The sequence below is a fragment of the Gadus morhua genome, chromosome 22, assembly GCF_902167405.1.
Source record: "Gadus morhua chromosome 22, gadMor3.0, whole genome shotgun sequence".
NCBI classification, from domain to species: domain Eukaryota; kingdom Metazoa; phylum Chordata; class Actinopteri; order Gadiformes; family Gadidae; genus Gadus; species Gadus morhua.
This window is the reverse complement of record NC_044069.1, coordinates 18,833,491-18,848,397: the sequence shown is the minus strand read 5'-3', so window position 1 is coordinate 18,848,397 and position 14,907 is coordinate 18,833,491. Positions and strand designations below refer to the sequence as shown.

General features: G+C 47.3%; 3 protein-coding genes across 6 annotated transcripts in view; 1 reads left to right on the top strand and 2 right to left on the bottom strand.

Moving 5' to 3' along the window:
• Positions 1-330: 330 nt before the first annotated feature.
• On the bottom strand, positions 331-4,470 carry sdhaf3 (succinate dehydrogenase complex assembly factor 3). The gene is made up of 2 exons (XM_030347843.1): positions 4,050-4,470; positions 331-675 (listed from the first exon to the last, which is right to left on the bottom strand). Exons 1-2 carry the CDS (start codon positions 4,218-4,220, stop codon positions 490-492), a joined length of 357 nt encoding a protein of 118 aa, XP_030203703.1. The 5' UTR covers positions 4,221-4,470; the 3' UTR covers positions 331-489.
• A 2,384-nt stretch (positions 4,471-6,854) lies between these two features.
• On the top strand, positions 6,855-11,071 carry c1galt1a (core 1 synthase, glycoprotein-N-acetylgalactosamine 3-beta-galactosyltransferase 1a). 4 transcript variants are annotated; one of them, XM_030348010.1, is made up of 4 exons: positions 6,855-7,215; positions 7,660-7,824; positions 8,560-9,221; positions 9,693-11,071. In XM_030348010.1, the coding sequence occupies exons 1-4, from the start codon at positions 6,921-6,923 to the stop codon at positions 9,891-9,893; spliced, it is 1,323 nt and encodes a 440-aa protein (XP_030203870.1). In that variant the 5' UTR covers positions 6,855-6,920; the 3' UTR covers positions 9,894-11,071. The 4 variants fall into 4 exon arrangements, with proteins under 4 accessions (XP_030203870.1, XP_030203873.1, XP_030203871.1 ...); XM_030348011.1 differs by having other exon boundaries at positions 6,856-7,210; XM_030348013.1 differs by lacking the exon at positions 7,660-7,824 and having other exon boundaries at positions 6,855-7,210.
• The window catches only part of col28a1a (collagen, type XXVIII, alpha 1a), a 22,245-nt gene continuing 17,672 nt past the window's right edge, over positions 10,335-14,907 (bottom strand). The window contains exons 29-36 of the mRNA XM_030347735.1: positions 14,290-14,358; positions 14,130-14,210; positions 13,881-13,916; positions 13,747-13,783; positions 12,735-13,289; positions 12,045-12,199; positions 11,424-11,664; positions 10,335-10,966 (exon numbers count right to left, since the gene is read on the bottom strand). Of these exons, the coding sequence (XP_030203595.1) occupies positions 10,794-10,966; positions 11,424-11,664; positions 12,045-12,199; positions 12,735-13,289; positions 13,747-13,783; positions 13,881-13,916; positions 14,130-14,210; positions 14,290-14,358 (1,347 nt within the window). The 3' untranslated portion in view covers positions 10,335-10,793. The remainder of the gene's footprint in view (positions 10,967-11,423; positions 11,665-12,044; positions 12,200-12,734; positions 13,290-13,746; positions 13,784-13,880; positions 13,917-14,129; positions 14,211-14,289; positions 14,359-14,907) is intronic.

The window sequence follows — 14,907 nt, the reverse complement described above, 5'->3', positions numbered from 1 at the left end:
TGTGTGTGTGTGTGGTGAAACTATTCATTTTTTCTGCCTGAATAAATAAGGGCTACCCCCACAAAACCATGGAGATATCGGCAGTGAGGTTGAAAAGACTCACCATGGATTCGTCACTTGTGTGCATTTGCAGAAAAGGCTTATCCCTATTCCACGCCTTTTCGTTTCGTTTTCCGACCAATGACTTCAGTGATGCAGTCATGCGAGAAAGAAAGTTGACAAAGTAATCTAATTACTGCCACATTAATGCATTTAGAGTTCCCACACAGCACACACCCACCCCTGTTTTTGTCACATTCGTGCAGGGAGAGAAGCAGAGGAACACGGGGATATTGCACAGTACTTTTATTATTATAATAACCACATTTTGAAAGCCTGGGTGTTGGTTCTCGGGGAACACTCTGGTACAGAGCACGCACCACCTCTGTTGGGCTTAGCTCCGTGTCAGAGGCCTACGGCAGAGACAGGGCGGCGGGGGGCTGCCTCTCTCTACTCTTGGATGTCAAACTGCCGGTTGGGTTTGGTGGACTCCAACATGAGCTCGTACAGCTGGCCGATCTGCTCGTTCTGGAAGTCCTGGAACATGGCCTCTGGCAGAGCGGTGCCCAGCTGGCTCCTGGGGGCAACGCGGCCCGACGCGTCCAGGACCTGGGTCTGGAGGGTGGCCTTGTAGTTCTGTGTGGACACAAGGTGACACACAGTCTGAGGTCCTGACACCATGTGTACTCACGTCATGTGCACCACAACACACAGGTTATTGCAATTTCCGTTTCTGATTGTGGCTTAAATGAGTGTTGGCGGGTCTGGTTCATAAAGGTCCACCTAAACAAATAACATCCACTTTTATCACAGATGATAACGTTCAAATCTTATCCCTGAGAGCTTTAATACGGATATACCTTTGGGTATCTGGATCTGTTGATCTCTAGTAAAGTGATCCTATTTTTCCAGACCATCTCCAGCCGGTAACTATGAGTACTAGTAAATACTGTGTTGAAAGGTTAGGAATACTGAATAGCTGGTCACACCCACATGACCAATGATGGCTTCTCGGACGGCCTACACGTAATAAAGATAAAGACACAGACAGACTGGGAGACAGGGAGACAGAGAGACAGAAAGATCTAATTTGTCCGAAGAACAAATTTGGCGTCCTCTGTTTTGGGAGGGCCCCTACGCGGCTCACCTGATTCATAACGCCACGCATGAATCATCCCAGAGAACAGCGTCATCTTTGAAATATTGACCTGCAACGTGCATTTTTCATTCATAAAAAAGCCATCAGTGCAACTGACAGTACCGACGTCAAAGGCTAGTGCACTGCTTACCAATTCAGCGGAAACCTCCCTGAATGGATTTTGGAATGGTTTCAACATCGGCAATAACAAACCATTTGTCTTAAAGGCTTTTCCCTTGAGCTTAATGGAATTATGTTGACCGCGAGCCAGGGAGCAATACATCCACCAGGAGGAGCGACGCTGCCCTGAACCCACTAGGGAGGGCCCTCTAGTCCAGCACGCCTCATAACTGAATTAGCCCTTTCCCTTCTTTAACACTTTGGGAAATTATTCCTGGTATGGTCCATAAAAAGGACCATGAAGCAAAGTACGAATAGAAGGATCCATCTGCAATAAATTGATAGAACTTATTCGTGACCACAAAGGAACATGCCACCTCAAATATTAAGTTGTATAAGGGAAAACGGTAAAGACTAGTCCAAGATGGTCATTCTGTTATCCAGTTGCGGAAACTAGTTGATTAACTCACTCCTACCCTGGACATTATGGTGACGACCCCCCGTCGTTACTATGATGAACTCGTACAAACAAATCCAACTAGATAACAAAAACATATGGAAAAATGTCAGCTGTCAGTACATCAAAGCAGGTTTTGGAGAAGTTTAGGGTGAAAAATGATTTAATTTTTTCCAGAAGCAATCGATAGAGACTACATTACGCTACAGAGGGTATATAAAACGTACAAATACATACAGAAGGTGACAAGCTTAAATTCAGTTGGTATTCTGGCCTGCCACTCAAAGGGATGAAATATACCCCATTCTGCAGCCTCTCGGGATACCGACTGTACATAAATCTAACATTAAATTGATATATTACGTCTCCTCCCTGTTGTTGTAACTGAGTTGTCCGAGCTGATGTCCGAGTATAGTTGAGGCTGCAATGTCATTGGCTCTTCTGCGTTCTAAGGGCGGAGCCTAGCGACTTTTTCAACTGTGGCCTACAGTTGACATCTTGTTTCTAAATTTCCAGTTGTACTCCTCTTACGGGCAGCAGTAACTCCGGTAGGGCTTGAGTACTTTGTCTGGCAAGCGGAAGGTTGCTGGTTCGATTCCCCGCTCTGCCTCCCCTGAGCAAAACCCCAAACATGACTCATCCCAACACGCTGGCCGATAGCCAAAGTGTTAAAACTGAGCTTAGAATAAATTACAGGTGAAGAAAGAAGGTTATCAGTTCAATTAACCGTATGCCAGGGATTTAGGGATGAATGGCCTTAAGTCCTCTAGTTAGACATGGCTAGTTGCAAACATTATGAAGGGGTGGTACTGAAGTCACGTCTGAACTGTAAACCCTGTCCATTAGCTAATGGGTCTAATGGGGTCCTCCTTATCGTTGGATCGATCCCATGTTCACAGTCAAATTCCCATACTGACAGCCACGCCCCGCCTTGCACCTCTCTCTCTCTCTCTCTCTCTGATTAAAGTGAACACTCAGTGGATGTATAATCACATTTGGAGGCCAGCTCCTCATCTGTTCCTCAAACCTTCCCTGTGCCCTGCTGTGGCGTGACGTCTGCCTCGCCCACGGGCTGAGGGGGCGTTCCGATTCTACGATCATATTCATTACACACACAGCGCCTGCACCGTGTGCCGTAGCTATGGAGCCTGAGGGGGAGGTGTCTCCTGGAATCAGCCCTGGGTACTTCTGTGGTTACGACGTCTCCATGACGTTTCCTGGCTCGTCTTGGTCTGCGGATATCTAACCTTTGACACAGGGTGGGGTCTGCGTTGTTATAGAAAAAAACCTCTTCACAAAATCTGAATACTGGGAGCAAATTGTAAAATCCAGTCTCCTGCCTTGATACAGGAGGCAATTAAAAACCATCACCGTCCTCCAGCTCATGGGAGCAGTAGCTGGCAGAGCAGTAGCTGGCAGAGCACTATCCCCCCCCCCCCCCCCCCCCCCCCCCCACGACAACCATCACGAGCATCAAAACCTGCAGACCTGCTCCAGCGTCCCGGCATGCTGTCTCAGTGAGCCGCTGGTCTCAGCTGCCTTCTCCCTCACTAGAGACCTGAGCAGCCCCCCCACCACTCCTCCGCCCCCCTCAGCCTTCAGCCTCCTCTCAGAAGGTAAAGAAAACGATAAGAGGCCAATATAAATAACCCACGTGTAATAACACAGGGCTGGTATTACATTCCAGGACTCCAAGGTGGCCCACTGTAAATGGAGGGATTTATGCACATGGCTGCTGTACATAACGGGGGGTAGAACAAGATGGCGTCCTCTGCGCGCGCGCGTGTGTGTGTGTGTGTGTGATCTGATATGTTTAATGTAGTCAGATTTTGTATGTCTTAAATTCGGTATACTTTGCCTACAGATGGCTGTAAATATTATATATATATTTGCACAGATATTTTATCTATACATTTATATATCATTATTTATTGAATTATGTGCTGCTCTGTTATTTATTAGAAAAAGTAAAGTAAATTAATCCTTCTAAATAAATGGAATTCAATACGGGAAAAAAAATAAAATGTCCTGCCTACAGTCTCCTAACAGCATCCTGATCGAGAGTCTCTGCTGGCCCCGGGTTTAGCAGCCGAAGGGCCTCAGAGAACGCAGCTCAATAGTTTAGACCGCAGCCTAGTAAAGCGAAGCGGTGGCACCATCTAGTGGCCCGAAGCTGACACTACAGCACTGTCATCCTTAAGGTCAGCGCGCCTTTAGGTAAATTCAGTTGAGTTAGTTCATAGCTTCCAACACGGGCAGCCAGTCGGACATAAGTGACATAAACAAACACCTCACCTCCCACTCGACCATGAAGGCAGACACTTCCTTCGGAGAAGCGCTCTTGTGCCTCCTGAACTCCTCCTTGACGTACTGGTCTCCCAGCGCCCGCAGGTCGATGGGAAGGAAGCGGTGCAGCAGGAGGATCCTCTTGTACAGGGAACGCACTTTGGATACATGGGCAGTCATCTCCAGAAGATGAGGACAGTTTATTACACCTAGGTCAGGTCCGATCTAAAGACATTACACAGGCGACAGCTGTCCTGACAGTCCTTCAGCAGAACCTTCTACTCAACGGAAGCTTCATCTTACCACACAGAATAGAGTCATAGAAGAGAGCCAAAGGACACAGGGCCTCAATGACTGAAACAGACAATGACAGTTATTTAACGTCCTTGTTTACAGGGGAAGGGTTTCCTTTGCCCTTTGGCTTTGCGAAGACAGGTCTCACCCTCCCGATGCTGACCCCTAGTGGCAAGGAGTGACTACCGTCGCTGTTGGTTCTGTTTGCTACTGTGCACCCCATTTACTGCATGCTGTGCAGCTGGACTATTTTATCATATACTCTTCTTAGTGCATATATTACTGGTGGGACCAAAGATTCAACTTAAATTTGTTCTTGAATGCAACACAAACTAAAAAAACAACAATCAGTATATAATTGTACATTTAACAATGTAGTCTCTTGCCTAGCCGTGGCGTATAAATTAAACTGATCCGAGTATTTTTCGGTGTCAAGCAACGAGGTTGCGAGACAACCTATTGTTTTTGTATGAATTCCTATTATTATTATTAACCTGCCATGGGAGTCTATGGCAGCCCATAGAACGCCTTGGTGCAAAGTTGTGAAATTTGGCACACTGGTTCAGGACCCTCCCATTAGCCCATGAAGCAAATTTGAGGTCGCTAGCCCAACAGCTCTAGCGCCACCAACGGGCAAAGTTCAACATGCATTCATGTTTATAACTTTCAACCCATTCATCCAATATTCACAAACCAGATATCATTGAATTTCTTGGGCCAAGCCGAGTTCAACGCACCTTATGTCGTCGTTTCTTGCCATGATGGATTTTCCGCCATCTTGGTTTGAAATGCTACTCCTTTCACAAATTTGATGGAATATTGTTCAAATTCAAAACCGTTTGCCCGCTACAGCCAATCAAATTCAACCGCAAAGCCGCCAAACAGGAAGAAAGCAGATATCTCAACAGCCCTTTGACATATCATAACTATACTTGGTACATAGATACATGACGTCATAGACACTCAATAAATTTGGTGACCATTGACCTCTAGGGGGCGCTATAATTAACAAAGACGTGTTTTAACTCTTCTCTCGTCACATGAGTATATTTCGAACAAATTTTCTATGTTTGGTGATACTCTCAGACGGCCCCATATAGCTCATAAAATATTTCCCATTTGAACATCAGAAATTGGCCTCCATGTTGAAAGTTGTCAAAATCAACATTTCATATCCACAGGCCACAGATTATGTCCAATCATCATGCAACTTGCCCTATATGATCGTCAGACCAAGCCAAACAAACCTGCCAAACAGCTTTTTCTAATTCTAAACCGATTGGCCGTGACAGCCAATCAAACTTGTCGGCAAAGCCTGGCTGCCATGTTGAAAGTTGTCAATATCAACATTACATATGGACAGGCCAGAAATGATGTCTAATCATCATGAAACTTGCCCTATATGATCTTCAGACCAAGCCGAAATGTGCAAACAGCATTTTCTAATTCAAAACCGTTTGCCCGCTACAGCCAATCAAATTCGACGGCAAAGCTGCCTAACAGGAAGTAAGCCAGTTCTCAGCAACACTTTAACATATCATAGCCAAACTTGCTAGATTATGTCTAATCATCATGAAACTTGTCCTATATGATCTTCAGAACAAGCCGAACAAACCTGCCAAACAGCTTTTTCTAATTCCAAACCGTTAGGCCGTGACAGCCAATCTAACCTGACGGCAAAGCCGCCTAACAGGAAGAACTTGCTACATAGACGCATGACATCATTCTGGGGACAGCCAAACATTTGGTGACCTTTGACCTCAGGGGGACGTCAAACAACAATGACTTAATTTACCATTCCGCCCACTTACAATATAAACTCCAATTCTAACTTCATTAGATGCTTCATGAACCACCTCAAGAATGGATGCTTGTTAACATTGTGTCTATGTTAGGGATATTGTTCCGAATACCCCTATGTATTTGTGTCATTTGTTCTGACGGGCAGACGATAATGCACCCTTACCTCTAGGTAGGGTCATGTAGCCACCTAGCCAATTACATCTGACTGATTACCGATACTGTAATACCGATGAATGATCTTTATTGTCAAAGTACAGCTACAGGTAAGTCCTTAGAAAAAATAAATAAATAAATATTTAATATAATAATATAAATAAATAGATAAATAAATAGATGGTTCGTAGGGAATTGCACAGTTCCCCAGTAGCTGCCACATGTTATGTGCATGTGCGTGTGCGGGATATTACGAGGTCAGGTGTTGGCAACGTTCAACGCCTGCATGGCTCTGGGGTAGAAACTAGATTTAAGTCTGTTTGTCCGTGCAGCCATAGTCCTGACCGCTTCAAATTGAAAGGGCCCCAAAAGTAATTTTGCATCGGCCCCAAAAAGCTTGAAACACCCCTGCTCAACCCTTCTGTATATTTAGACACTATGTAATGTGGCGCCAAAATGTAGATTTGGGTTTGATTAAAATAAAGAACCTGAAGTCCAAAGTCCAACGGCTGTAACTATACCCTAGAGTTTATCAGCGATAGTAAAGATCAGCAGGCTGATATAGTTGACACAGAGGCTGTTAGTTATTTATTCTGTTATGAATTGAATAAAGTAAATATCTTTCTAGGTATGATCAGAAAATACAATCCAAACAGGTTAGGGCACGTAGGAGCAGACTGTAGCTACCCAGCCAACTGGAATGGTGACTTTCTACTACCTGTGCAGGTGGCAGGTCGATCCCAGCCCCAGTTGGAGAGCCTGCTTCCTGCTTCAGCACCTGTGTCAGGCAGATGCCGTGTCACCTGCGCGACACAGGGACCTTTTTACTGGCATGACAGCAGGTTCCTCCTGCTAGACATTAAGCTCTTCTTTAAGGCTTCTTTAAGGAACATTACACAGAAGAGAGAACTCCTTGTCCAGTTAAGTATGGAATATTGTTATATATAGCTGATTGAGTTTGAAATTCTTTATTGTTTTTTAGCAATTCAAACTATTCAGAAGAGTATGAATCTAACCATAGAACTCAGGCAATAGAGGGCCTGCTGATATTATCTGGCACAAATTGAGGTTTCCCATTACTGACCTGTGACAATAATGTGTTGTAATTGCCGTAGTCAATGTTGATGTTTACTATTGGAGTATGGACTGCATTCAGCATGGTCGTTTAAAACACACACAAACACACACACACACACACACACACACACACACACACACACACACACACACACACACACACACACACACACACACACACACACACATTGTTTTGTACCAGCAGGAAGTCTGCTGTCGTCGCTCCCCCTATCCAATAGCATAATGTTTGGTTTGAATTTCTTTTATTCCCTTTGAAATCTTGCGATTACAGAAACAGCAATGAGGAACTACAAATCTCCCTTGTCATTTATCATCGGTGTATGCATTGGATTCAGCTTCTTTCATAATAATGTGTACCAGCTGATAAGATCGCCCTCTTCCAACCCACGCATCGACTGGCGAGCATACAAACCTGTTGTGCAGGTTAACCACACAGGTGAGGTTGTTAGGGCAAACAGGCAAGCAGTTTCATGGTATGTCGTTAGCAGGCCATAGTTTCATGGTATGTTGTTAGCAGGCCATAGTTTCATGGTATGTTGTTAGCGGGCCATAGTTTCTAGCAAGGACGCTAGTGATATGTGTCCCCACCAATCTTAGGAAATCTTCCTTTCGGTGAAAGGAACCTCTATCCTCTGTGAAAGCAATATGACTGGGCTGCCATACTGGCCTGAATTCTTCTCCCCTGTCTTGTTCCCTCCCTAATTACCCTCCCTAATAATTTAAACAACTATGGGTGTTTCATTCAGCACAGTAACTTTTTTATAAAAAATATACGTATATTCCGATAGATATATATGATGTATAACATCTCCTGGTGTACAATAGGAAAGAGGTTTACGAAAATAAGAGAAAAGAAGCGTCCAGTTTATCTATTACTCCCCTGCATTTCAATACCAATCTCAATGATAGGCTGTTGAATACAAAAACACGATGATGGAGAGAGGATGGTTGAGAAATACTTGTGTTGTGTGAGTACAATTGTGATCAATACATAAGTATTAGTAGTATTTAGTATGAAGACCTAGCTGTACACTGTGGTGGTTGGTAAATAGTCTAATGATGTTCTCCAAGAGCCGACCCTAAACAAAGTCCGACAAAATGTTCCCTACCCAAACTGAGGGCTACGCCCCTGCTGGACAAGTACGGGCATTCACCTGCCTTTTGGTTTCAGGCGGGCAGCAGAAGGCCCCGGACCCTGCCCAGCCCCGGATCCTGTGCTGGATCATGACGGGGCCCAAGTACCTGGAGGGACGCACCCGCCACGTGCGCGACACCTGGGCCAGGCACTGCGACACGGCGCTGTTCATGAGCTCCGAGGAGACGGACTTCCCCACGGTGGGCCTTAATGTCAGCGAGGGCCGGGACCAGCTCTACTGGAAGACCATCAGAGCCTTCCAGTACGTCCACCGGCACCACCTGGACAGCGCCGACTGGTTCCTCAAGGCCGACGACGACACCTTCGTGGTGGTGGAGAACCTGCGGCGCCTGCTGTCCCGGCAGGACACGGAGCAGCCGCTGTACCTCGGCCGCCGCTTCCACCCCTTCGTGAAGCAGGGCTACATGAGCGGCGGCGCGGGCTACGTGCTGAGCCGCGAGGCGCTGCGGCGCTACGTGGCGGCCTTCCAGAGCGGCCTGTGCACGCACAACAGTGACATCGAGGACATGGCCCTGGGCATGTGCATGGAGAAGGTCCAGGTGCGACCGGTGGACACCAGGGACAGACTCGGGAGGCACACCTTTCATCACATGACCCCTGAGGTGCTGGTGCCCCGAGTGGGACGCTCTAAGTCCAGGCCCTGGTATCTCCTCTATGAGCACTACAGGGTGGTAGAGGTAAGCAAATGGTGTGAGTACATCTGTATATCTGGGGTCTTTCCTAAGCTCCGTGAAAGAGCCTTTCTAACAGAAAATCTTCCTGAATGACTGATTTGTTTCGTTCAGTCTGATGTTTCGTACGTCTGAGCTGGTTTTTGAGACGGGGTCACTTCACTGTTACCCAACCAACCCATAAGCAGAAATACAATTCTGCATGTAACGTGGTTCTTTGTCGTTGACTTCTGAGAAATTATTATTTTTCTGTTGCTCAGACGTCTCTATGGTTCGACGGATTCTGTCAGCATATCCTTTTAAGTCCCTTCCACAAGACCCTGATTGGCTTCCGGAAAATACCCACAATGCTTAGAGCATCACTCAAGCCCCCACCCACAAAGTGGTCAGGGATTAGACGTTGTTATTTCTAAGCGTTTTCTTTTATTTATATATTTGTATTTTTATTGAGACCAATATGTGTGCTGCCTTCCGCAGGGCCCGGGCTGCTGCTCAGATTTCGCGGTCACATTTCACTACGTGGATAGTGTTCACATGCACACGCTGCAGTATTTAACCTACCACCTCCGGGCCTACGGCTACAAGCACCGGTACCAGCCGGACCCACCGGAGGACGGGGCCGGGGCCCCTGGGAAGAGCAGCGTGGGCCATCCGCCCCACCACAGGAACACCACCTGAGTAGAAGGCTGTGTGGGTATGGGTGTGTGTGTATGGGTTGTTAGCAGTGTGTGTGTGGGTGGCTGTGTGTGTGTGTGTGTGTGTGTGTGTGTGTGTGTGTGTGTGTGTGTGTGTGTGTGTGTGTATGTGTGTGTTTGTGTGTGTGTGTGTGGCGGGGGGTTGGCTGTGTGTGTGTCTGTGTTTGTGGCTGTGTCTGTTAGTGTGTGTGTTTGGCTGTTTGTGTGGATGTGGATGGGTGGGTGTTGGATTTGTGTGCGCAAGAGCAGTCTTTCATTTTAAGTTGTATTTAAATTTTAATGTAATTACAATGTGTCAACATTTTTAATACCATAAAATATTTACATTGCTAAGATACATTTATATATCTATGTATATATACTTTTAACTGTTATTAGAAAAGGTTATTGAAAAATATATTTTTCATTGATCATGATTCACATGGTTGTTGAGATACATTTATTTGGTATATACACTGACTTTACAAAACCTATGGATTTGACGATGTTAGATAATTAAGAACATTTTCAGATAAGCACCAAAGATTGTCCTTAACATATTCATGAAAACAGTTAAGGTTATTCACAGTATTATTAAAGTGTCCTAAATGAACCCACTGAAAATACATAAATGATTGAACAAATTAGTAAAAAAAAACGTAAGAAGAAAGTGACAAGAAGTAAATAGCGTATTGTGGTATTTCCTTCTAAACGAATAATGAGTCTATCACTCAAGGCGCGGTGTTCTGTTGTTGCTCCACAATGTCCGTCAATGGAGCGGGATGATGTTCAAGCGCTCTGAGGTCCTGATCTCATGAGGTCCAACAGTGAGCCACAGACCCCCCCCCCCCCCCTCCCCCAACACCACCACCACCACCACCTGCCCACCCCACCTTGATGTCTGTTACGTGTAGACGCAGGCGTCCCTACAGTCCGCGTCGGCCTTAAAGTTGTTTTGGTTGCCCTGGCAACCTCCGTACCAGAACTGGGCGCAGGCGTTGGCCTCTGGGTCGTAATACCACCTCACCAGGTACTCCCGGCAAGGCCCCGGGTCCAAGGGCTGGTCACAGCCAGAATCTGGAGTGATGACAGAAGGGCAGAGACTTGATCTGGTTCCGGTGACACCATCGGCATTAGAAATGTATCGGGAGGAATTCTGAAAAAATAAAGAAATCGCTTCTGCTTGTGTGTTGTGATAACCTTGATGAAATCATAAATCAAATCTGACGTTATAACTGATGAATTGTGACAAACACAGCCAGACTGGCTGCTGCTGGACTCAAGTCTGATAACCAGCGCACATTCTACAAACCCTTTTGAAAGGTCCCATATTGTACCACCAGGTGCGAGTGTGATCAGTCGTTACGAGCCGTTCTTCTGGCTGGTAGACTGATCTATCCAGCAGACATCTAGGTAGACACGCCCACTTGTGATGTCAGGAGAGGCACATCATCAAAACGGCTTGTAACGGCTAATCACCCTCACACTGGTTTAATATGTGCCCTTTAAGTGGTGTTGTAGTTTGGTGTCTCACCTGGCCCGTAGAGCACTGGCAGTGGTGTCGTCGTGCCAGGGGCCCGGGTCGTCTCCCTGACGTACAGCCAGTTGCCCTTAGTCTGCGGCCCCTCCACAGTGTGGGGCCCCTGCTCCCGGGGGGGCTCTTCGTAGAGCGCCGTGGCCTGGCTGGCGTCCACCAGGCCGTCCTCATAGCTGTCGTCGTAGTCTGGGGTGGGCTCGGGGGCGGGGGTAGTCTCTGGCCCCCCCGGCAGGTCGATCTGGGAGAACCCACAGGGACAGGACTTAGGAGAACTCTTACGTTAAAGGGGCTGTAGGTAAGATATGAGGGATATAAGTTCTTTGTCATTTGTTCTATATGGCACAGAGCACACGCTCTGTGAGAATTTTTGTCCCAGTTCACTGCCCGCCTGCCTTTGTATGACACAACAACACATTTTTTAGACATCAGCTAATTTCTTAGCAAACAGGGCATCTCTTCCCTGATTAGTTCTTGGAATCCATTTCATCTGTAAATCACAGGTGCGTGACTGCACAGTTCTTCTACTTGCAGAGAAATAGGGGGGAGGGAAGGATATATTTTGGGTCGCTTATTCTGGAATTGGTTCTGCTCTTTTCACATGAATATGTGGTCTCTTACTTGTGTGACGACCTCTGGTAAATGGAGTACATGACCCTGGTCTAGCGTCTCGGGTAGGTCGTTCTCCCCGGGCGTGGAGGGGCTGAAGGAGTTGGGGACGAACAGGGTGCCGTCATCGTGCTCACATATACGACTCAGTAGCTTGCTCTCCAGATCTTTAACAAAAAGAAACAAAACCACAACACGGCAACAGAATCAACGTCGTATCACACAGTCTCACTCTCAGATCTTTAGGTTAACATCTAAGGTCTGATGGCAGATGTGAACGGGGAGTTTGATATACTTCTGCTTCATTTTAGTTGCTTTGTTGGAGCGGGTTTGTCTGGGTCACAAACCACCTGAGCGGTGGAACCACTTAAGGGTATGTGACGGATCAGCGTACTGCTAATGAAATTAATTGACGTATTATTCGAAAAACAAGGCTGCAGCTTGAATCCGTATTTTCATGAACCAAAACTAAATAAGCTGCAGCTTATTTTTTTTCTGGAGCAGCTCATAGGGCGATTTTGCAAAACACAAAGATTAAAAAAAAGTCTGAGCCCTTTTTCAGTGATTTGCACCGGAGTGATAAACATGAAGTCCCTCCTGCCATCACTACATGACGCCCACACACTCATCTACGCTAGAACGAGAGCATCGGCCGTGGACAGGCTCCTGAGACACCGAGAGGCCCCCCACATGCTGGCTTACCGGGGAGGGTCCTGAAGTCGTCGATGAGGTATACGTGCTCGTCGTCGGGGTCCGAAGCCATGGTCTTCACCTCCTCCTGGAACTCAAGGTAGTCGGGGTCGTTGCGGTTCAGCACGCCGATCACAAACACCTCCACGCCCGCCGCCCGCACCTCCGCCGCCGCCTCCGCCGGCTGCACGGCGTCGCGCCGGTCGGCCTGGCCGTCCGTCAGCACCACCGCCACCTTGCGTACGCCGGGCCGCGCCGCCCGGAACAGCTGTCCGGCGCGGCGCATGGCGCTGCCCGTGAAGGTGCCCTCGCCCAGGTAGGGCATGCCCCGCACGGCGGCCTTGACGTCGGCCTGGCTGGAGTGCTGCGTGAGGCTGGCCACCACCATGGCCACGTGGCTGAAGAGCACCACGCCCACGCGGCTGGCCTCGCGGCTCACCGACACGCGGTCCACCAGCACGTTCACAAAGTCCTTCACCGCCTCGAAGTGGTCGGGCCCCACGCTCTCGGAGCTGTCGATCACAAACACCAGCTCCAGGGGGCTCTCGCGGCACTTCAGCCCGCAGCCTGCAGGACAAACCGAGGAGGGGGGGGTTACCAAGGTCCGCTCTGGAGGTTCACTACATCCCTGTGCCATTTAATGACTGAAGAGAGCACTAAAGTCTCCTGCCTCGAAGGTCCATCATAGTGCCGGGGAAAACAGGCTCCTTCTGTGTTTTGAGCATTGTCAATGTATACAATTATAGATTAAATATATATTGATGTATAGGCCTATACATCTATACATCTTTAATATTTTTATAACAAGTAAAAGTTGTCTTATATCCTAACTCAATATGAAAAGAAAACAACAACATTGGCTTGAAGCAAAAGGTTGCATGTGAAATCTAAACAAATATATTTCAACATGAATTGAACTGATACTAGTGTAACGTGTACTTAAAGTGTTCATGAACACCCTGAAGACTCAAGAGAGGAGTAAAGCTAGAGGTATACGACTATGATGATGAAACAAGACACTCACCACATATTTCACGGATTATTCTGATGACCTCTTCTCTCTGCGTGTGTGGAAGGAACCAGAACGGGATAAGATGCAACGTAGACACATGCTGACATAGGGCCGATAGAAAGGGAATCCCACCCGGATATACTCACATTCAACCCGCGCAGCCCCTTCTCCCCAGGTTTCCCCTGCAAGACCAAAGAGAGATCAGACAACACGTTCCAAGCAATGTAATGGCAATATCCTCTACATACTACTTATAAATAGGGGCATCCATATTTGTAGGTGCGTGGCTCTGAATCAGTGCATTGTGTGCCCTATTCAACGGCCCATCTCCACCATGTAATATTGTCAATGTGAATGGGTCTGCAGTATGTCATTCAGCTGTGGTCCCGTGTTACCGTGGGTCCAGGGGTCCCGGGCTCTCCGAATCCCCCCAGGTCTCCTTTGCGGCCCCGTTCCCCCGGGGAGCCTCTGCCGCCCTGGGTCGGGTTCAACAACACTGTCACACAACCGCCCAGCGCACCTTATTCATGACGAGCGAGGCAGAAGCTGTTGTACCTTTTCTCCTGGGACACCGTGGCCCGGGGGCCCTCGGGGGCCCGTGATCCCCTGGAACCCCTGCTCTCCCTAGGGACCACCAAACAACCACAGGTAAGGGTTTGGTCAGGAGGCCGTGGCCACAGGGGTAGGGGAGGTAGGGGACGCCACAGTGGACCAATGTGTGTGTTGGCATCCAAATCATACCCATCACCCCCACCATTAGCATCTTCATAACCAGCACTACCACAACCAACATCACCATCCCCCCCACCATTATCATCATCATCATCATCATCATCATTATGATCATCACCACCCCATCACCATCATCATCATCATCATTATGATCATCACACTACCCCACCACCATCATCATCATCATCATTATGAACATCACCACCCCATCACCATCATCATCATCATCATTATGATCATCACCACCCCATCACCATCATTATCATCATTATGATCATCACCACCCCATCACCATCATCATCATCATCATCATCATCATCATCATCATCGTCATCATCACCATCATCACTATCACTACCACCATGAGCACTACCATAATCACTATCCCAACAATCATTATCATCATCGCCATCACTACCATCATCATCATCACCATCACCA

Bases quoted from the DNA above. Each gene is read 5' to 3' on its own strand.
- c1galt1a (XM_030348010.1), top strand. From the start codon at position 6,921: ATGATCAGAAAATACAATCCAAACAGGTTAGGGCACGTAGGAGCAGAC. The intron at 7,216-7,659 runs GTATGGAATATT...TTGCGATTACAG, and splicing joins AGAACTCCTTGTCCAGTTAA to AAACAGCAATGAGGAACTAC. The intron at 7,825-8,559 runs GTGAGGTTGTTA...TTTTGGTTTCAG, and splicing joins TGTGCAGGTTAACCACACAG to GCGGGCAGCAGAAGGCCCCG.
- sdhaf3 (XM_030347843.1), bottom strand. From the start codon at position 4,220: ATGACTGCCCATGTATCCAAAGTGCGTTCCCTGTACAAGAGGATCCTC. The intron at 676-4,049 runs GTGAGGTGTTTG...GTGTCCACACAG, and splicing joins CCTTCATGGTCGAGTGGGAG to AACTACAAGGCCACCCTCCA.